The 7,030-nt window shown below is 42.7% G+C and overlaps 3 protein-coding genes across 3 annotated transcripts; all 3 read left to right on the plus strand.

Annotated features, from left to right (window-relative positions):
* The first annotated feature begins 332 nt into the window (after window positions 1–332).
* Window positions 333–1,847, plus strand: LOC138935801 (uncharacterized). Its single transcript, XM_070300634.1, has one exon. It carries the CDS (start codon window positions 333–335, stop codon window positions 1,845–1,847), a length of 1,515 nt encoding a protein of 504 aa, XP_070156735.1.
* A 32-nt stretch (window positions 1,848–1,879) lies between these two features.
* Window positions 1,880–3,036, plus strand: LOC138935802 (uncharacterized). The gene is made up of 2 exons (XM_070300635.1): window positions 1,880–2,140; window positions 2,281–3,036. Exons 1-2 carry the CDS (start codon window positions 1,880–1,882, stop codon window positions 3,034–3,036), a joined length of 1,017 nt encoding a protein of 338 aa, XP_070156736.1.
* Window positions 3,037–3,970: 934 nt separating this feature from the next.
* LOC138935803 (uncharacterized) lies at window positions 3,971–5,044 on the plus strand. The gene has a single exon (XM_070300636.1). The coding sequence runs from the start codon at window positions 3,971–3,973 to the stop codon at window positions 5,042–5,044; it is 1,074 nt and encodes a 357-aa protein (XP_070156737.1).
* The last annotated feature ends 1,986 nt before the right edge of the window (window positions 5,045–7,030 follow it).

Genomic DNA, 7,030 nt, shown 5'->3' on the forward strand with positions numbered 1-7,030 from the left:
ACAGATACTGCGCAACCTCGCGGATGCGGGCGGAACTGTCAATCAGGAATCAAGGATTAAATTGCCGGTTGTAAAACTTCCGACGTTTGACGGGCAAACGGAGGAATGGAAGCGGTTTTCAGAAACATTTCAGTCTATGATACATTCCAACGAGAATATACCAAACATTCAAAAATATTTGGTTACCTCCTTAGATGGTTGCGCAGCAAAGATCATCGAATCAATCAAGCTGAGCGAACTATGCAAACTATGCGGTTGTATGGGAATTGTTGAAGAGGCGATTCGACGATCCAAGAGCTATAAAAAAGAAGCATATTCAATGCTTATTTACGATGCCGAAAGTGGAGAAGGAGTCAGCCATGGCGATTCGAGGATTAGTGGATTACACGTTGAAACATCTGAGAGTGCTAAAATCTCTAAATTTGCCTACAGATTCGTGGAACGAGCTTGTCATACATATGATCGAGGCTAAGCTCGATGCAGCAACTCTACGCACATGGGAACAAAGCGTAATTGCGGTTGACGTAACTCTAGTGTCTTTGACTGATTTTCTAGAGAAGAGATGCCAAATATTAGAGAGAATCGAAACTAGAGTCAAGGATAAGGAGATAAGACGGAAGACCGAATCGGACAAAAAAAGGGCGAAATCTCATAGTCATGAGAAACCAATAACATTAGCTAATTCAATTGAATCTGGTAAATGCTATTTATGTCAAGGTAATCATTTTATGTATTGTTGTGATAAGTTTTTAGCGTTGGCGATTGATGATAGATTCAAGGAGGTTAGCCGGCTAAAGCTTTGCACCAATTGCTTACGCAATGATCACTTCGTGAAAGCCTGCAAGATTAGATCTTGCCGAGAGTGCTCTGGGAGACATAACACGCTATGCCATCGTCCGACAGCAGATAAGCACGTTCCAGGTGGCGCGAGTATCAGCGTGCAAAAGGTTCCGTCCTCGAGCGATGAGGCGAGCAATAACGTTGTCGTTCACCATGCAGTGAACGAGCCAACCAGAAGGCACGTATTCATGGCCACCGCAGTGGTCAACGCAATTCATTCGAATGGATCCATCGTTCCATTATGTATCCTGCTCGACAGCGCTAGTGAAGCGCATTTTATAACACACTCGGCGTACAACCGATTAGGCGTCAGGCGCAATCGAGCTTCTGAAATTGTCACGGGATTAAGCGGGATCGAAAATAATGTGAGTCAATGTTGCAAGGTTGCTGTACAGTCGAGACATTCTAGCGTTTGCGCAACCATTCGCACTTTAATCGTACCTAAAATCACGAAAAGATTATCGGCAATCGAGTTAGATTATGACACGTTTAAAATACCGTTGAACATCAAACTCGCGGACCCGGAATTTTATAAGCGAGGTTCTATCGATATGCTAATTGGAGCAGAATTCTTTTTTGACTGGCTAGAGTTGGGAAGAATCGAACGCGGAGACAATCTTCCAATATTGCAGAGTATAAAGCTTGGTTGGATAATAGCCGGATCGGTCGCGCGTATTGCTGACACGTCTCTACTTTGCAATTGCACCACACTAGCAACATTGACATGCTCGTTAGAGCATTGCGAGACCCTTAATCAAACTTTAAGTAAATTCTGGGAAATCGAAAATTCTAAAATTAATGCGATTCAACCGCGATTGAAGGAGGCAATAGAGAGCGATGAGTTTTGCGAAAAAACAACCACGCGAAACGACAACAATAGATTTGTAGTACGACTTCCGTTTCTTGACGATCCGAAGCTATTAGGCGAATCGAGAGAGACCGCGAGGAAACGGTTAATGCAATTAGAGCGGCGCTTCAATAGAGATAAGACGCTTCATGAAAGGTAGAATTTATGCGCGATTATCTTGAATCGGGACACATGTCACCAGTGATCGAAACCAATCAAACCGCGAAGCGACCAGTGGTATACTTATTGCACCATGGCGTAATTAAGGAAGCAAGTACGAGCACGAAGCTCCGTGCAGTCTTCGATGCATCAAGTAAAACTAGCTCAGGGAAATCGCTCAACGACATTCTCCCCGTCGGGCGTACGATTCAGAGAAATTTGATTGATATTGTTATTCGATTTCGTTGTTATAATGTCGCGTTAACCGGAGATATTCAGAAAATGTATCGACAAGTAATCGTACACCCGGACGAGATTGCCAACGAGTGTTATGGAGATTTTCCGTTAACGAACCCATTCGAGAATTTCGCCTGAATACTGTCACATACGGTGAGGCGAATTCGGCTTATTTAACAATAAAATTTATTCATAAGATTGCGGAAGGATACAAATATGAGCTTCCGGTGGCGTCACGAGCATTAACCGATCAGATATACGTAGATGACATTTTAGCAGGTGCAGACAATGCTGAGGATGCGATTTTACTGCGGGAACAGCTTACGGCGATACTGAAATCCGGAGGATTTCAGGCACACAAATGGTGCTCCAACTGCACAGAAGTCTTGAAGAAAATACCTCCGCATTTGAGAGAGGATATGTCCAATCTTAGTATTGACTCAAACAATACAATTAAAACACTCGGAATTGAATGGAGGCCCAAGGACGATCAATTTCAATTCTGCGTTCACGGAATGGAAGCTGCTAAGACCAAGCGTGAGATTCTGTCAGCAATTAGCAAGCTATTTGATCCACTCGGTCTCATAGGACCTGTAATAACGACGGCGAAGATCATCATGCAGGCAACCTGGCGAACCGAATGCCGATGGGACGAGTCGTTGCCAGACAATATCGTAGAAAAATGGGAACAATTCCAGAAGGATTTAAGTATAGCCGTGACGGTTCTCATCCCAAGACAAATCATTCCAAGTGAAACTGTAACTAACATATATCTACAAGGATTTTGCGATGCATCCGAGAACGCATATGGAGCGTGCCTGTACGTTCAGACCAGGAACGAGCGCGGCGTACTAGAATTCAGACTATTATGTTCTAAATCACGAGTTGCGCCGATCAAGCCGACATCTATACCCGATTGGAGTTGTGCAGCGCGGTTCTTCTCGCTCATTTAATTACGGAAGTTAGACGAAACCTAACCGTAAACATTGATGGCATACAAGCCTGGACAAACTCTCAGGTAGTACTGTGGTGGATTCGTAGCGACGCGGCCCGATGGAAATCCTTCGTAGCGCATCGCGTGGCCGAAATCGTCGAGATGCTGCCAGCCAAACACTGGAACCACGTAAAGGGCACAGAAAATCCCGCAGACATAATTTCACGAGGTGCAACTTTGTGCCAACCAAATACTCCAAGCTGTGGTGGTCGGGACCGCACTGGTTGCAAGAAGAAGCTCTAGCCAATTCTGGAAGCATTGAGATATTCGAGCCGCCAAACGAAATACCCCAAAAAATTCAAATAGAGAAACGAAGAAACGCACGAATCTGCACACTTATTAGTAACGAGAATTCGATACTCAAGGAGTTGATTGACAAGTTTTCATCACTAACACTAATAGAGCGTGTATTAGCATATTGTATGCGCTACATGCTTAATCTGAGGAAGGATCAGAGCGAACGAGAGTTGTGAAGATTATCGGTTTCGGAACTGCAAACGGCACATATTCATCTCATTTTACACGTGCAAGCGACTGAATTTAAAGACGAGATTGGCAGCTTGGAGAAGAGTCGGGGATTAAAATCAACCAGCAAAATTCTACAGTTATATCCGTTTCTAGATGAAAGAGGTATTCTCAGGGTAGACGGTCGGCTACAACACTAAGCGTGGTCCTTCGATAGAAAACATCCGATAATTTTGCCGACGGGAACTCGATTCTCGAAATTGTTATTCGAGAGAGAACATATTCGTTTGTTACATGCCAGTCAACAACTCTTGCTATCCTTTATAAGGGAGCGATACTGGCCGCTCAAGGGCCGTAACTTAGCGAGAATTGTTTGCCACGAGTGCATTTGTTGCGCAAAAAATAATCCACGAGGTCTGTCTCAAGTAATGGGATCCTTACCCAGCGATCGAGTACGTCCCAGCCGAGCATTCGCAGTTACCGGCGTCGACTTCGCCGATCCTATTACAACGCTTGTCAACAAGGGACGAGGACGTAAAACAAACAAGTCTTACATCGCGCTTTTTGTTTGCTTCTCTACTAGGGCCATTCATTTGGAGGCTACTAGTGAGCTTACATCTGCATTCCTCGCGACGCTCCGTCGATTCATAGGCCGGAGAGGACGCCCGCGCAAACTCTACGTAACGAACTTCGTTGGCGCCAATCGAGAGCTTCAAGAGATTCATCAATTTGCTCAAGCTGAAGTTGAGGGAAACATCGGAAAGGTGCTTACTAACGAGGGAATCGAATGGAAATTCATACCTCCCTTTTCATCACACATGGGAGGACTTTGGGAGGCGGGTGTAAAATCCTGCAAGTACCACTTGAAACGAGTGATGGGCAGCGCGCTATTCACATTTGAAGAGCTTTCGACTGCCTTGATCCAAATTGAAGCTTGTCTCAATTCGAGACCTCTCACTCCGATGTCGACGGATCCTGCTGACTTGCTACCTCTCACCCCGGCTCATTTTCTTGTAGGAGAATCGATGACAAGTTTTCCTGATACCGATGTGACCGACATTCAACTTAATCGGTTGGATCGTTGGCGTCTCGTGCAGCGTGTGATTCAGGATTTCTGGAAACGGTGGGCGACCGAATACATCATCAATCTGCAAGGTCGAACGAAATGGAAGAAAAGACAGGACAATATCCAGATCGGAGATCTGGTGATTCTGCGTGACGAGAATTTGCCGCCATTAAGGTGGAAGTTGGGGCGAGTATTGGAGTTGCATTTTGGCAACGACGATTTAGTTCGCGTGGCAACCCTCAGGACTGCAAGCGGTAATTTTAAACGAGCGATTACCAAGTTGTGTAAGTTACCTGTAACCTTAAATAATGATAACAAAATTAGCATGGCTAATTTGGTAGGCGGTATGTTTGAATCGAGTATGAATGTCGCCAATTGTATCATCGGCGGACAATGCAATGAGGGACCCGCCGGCGGCGCCACTGGCGCTGAGTAACGTGTTCGTGTTCGCTCGACGCACTTGAGTTAGTTAGTACACACCGTTCGGCAGTAGTTTTAAGAATTACATGTATTTCATTTATATTTATTAAATATTTACGTAGTTTATATCGAAATTTAGTTTCATCTGTCCATCGAAATCAAACAATGATTAAAAGGAATATGTTAATTTAGGTCTTGTGAATGGTATAATTGATACAACTGTATCAATTATACGAACTGCCGATAACAATCGAAATAGAGAAAATAAAGATAATAGTGTCATTAGGAATATAGCATATTATAGAATTGTTGTGCCTCCGGAGAGGCACGGTAGTTGGGATCGTTTGCCGGAAGGAATTTGGGAATTCGGGCTCCGCCTGAGAACTTTATTTAAATAATTCGGACACTTTCCACATTAAATAAATAGATTAATATCAGATTTATTTGTGGTTTGGTTTATTTACAATGTTCCCGCACTTTCGCTCACGTCGCGTATCACGATAACGGTTATCTTAACGTGCGCGTGTCTAGAGTCGAGTTTCGGTCTCGAGACTCGCCTCTCGCTTCTTCGTGTATATTTCTGCCGACTGCGTGGCTATTTAATATTATAATAATTATTGATATTCGTTTTGACACTCGCGGTTGATAGAGATATTACTCGCGTAATATTTATGGTAAAGACTGCCCGCGTAATATTTATGGTAAAGACTGCCCGCGTAATATTTATGGTAAAGACTGCCCGCGTAATATTTATGGTAAAGACTGCCCGCGTAATATTTATGGTAAAGACTGCCCGCCGTTCGTTAGCGGTGGGCCTTTTTATTAACTCCCCTTGGTTTCCCAGGAGGGGATCGTTTAGCGACAAGACCATGCGTCGTGTCGCTCGATTTTGCGGCAAGATCCGGATGCAAGCTAAGGAGTTCTAAGTAGGACTTCTTTGCTTGCATTTTCGCAATTTCCTTTCTGCTTTTCGGTAGGACTTCTACGTTGCATTTTTGCAACATCCTTATTCCGCGTGCCTTGGTTTCCGCGTTTTCGTAATGGGTGATTGCGCGGTCGCTCGGGCTTCGCGCGTGGCTCGCGTTGTCAGCGCTTCGTTCGGTCAACGTTCGTAACGTGATCTGTATTCGCGTTACACGTTGAGCAATATCTTATTGTATAAAATAATATCTCTCTAAAATAATATGTATCTAATAATTCGTATATAGCCTTCTCGGGCTATAACATCCCTCCCCCGTAAAAAAAAGAAAAACGGAGGTGTAAAAGTGACGTTTTTCGCAAAACAAAATTATTTTTTCTTATTCTAATGTACAACATTTTTCCCGTATACAATATGAGATATAATCGTTTCTTATTATTCCTATACTTATCTAAAATCGTGTACTTAGACTTCGTTTTAGTATGGGTTTTGGGAATCTGTAGGACATACGTGGTTCGTCTTCTTCGTATATCCTGACTGACGGTCGTTTTGTGTATTTCTTTTTATTTTTTACAATTATATAAATTATTAATATTATTATAATTATTGTGGTTATTCCACTCGTCGCCATAGGATATACGAATTGTTTTTTCGTAAAGAATTTGTCATTATTGTCCTGTAAATTATTGTTTATATCTTTCAATTTATTTCTTAATTCTGTTAATTCTGAATGCTGTACGATATTCTGTTGTTTCGTGTCTAGTATGTCTGTATTGTCTCGTATAAACGTAATATTAATTTCCGGTAAATACGTTTCTATTTCGTTACCTTGTATGACTTCTTTTGATTGGATCGTCATTTCTGTTGTTATTAATTTACATTTATTTTGGAGGGTAATTTGCCCTGTTCCTTTAATTACTTTTCTAATCTCGTTATAATTTTCGCATTGAATTATTATTGATTGTTCGCGTACAGTTGAGTATAGCCAAGTAAGTGGCTGTTGCAACGATATCCATATTGTTTCTGTCGCAATTACATGTTTACGTTTGCAAGCCTTGTTTTGGTTTTGTGGTTGCAAGTACA

Source organism: Polyergus mexicanus, unplaced genomic scaffold (genome assembly GCF_030449975.1).
Source record: "Polyergus mexicanus isolate NDT 795.1 unplaced genomic scaffold, iyPolMexi1.0 SCAF_8, whole genome shotgun sequence".
Classification (NCBI taxonomy): domain Eukaryota; kingdom Metazoa; phylum Arthropoda; class Insecta; order Hymenoptera; family Formicidae; genus Polyergus; species Polyergus mexicanus.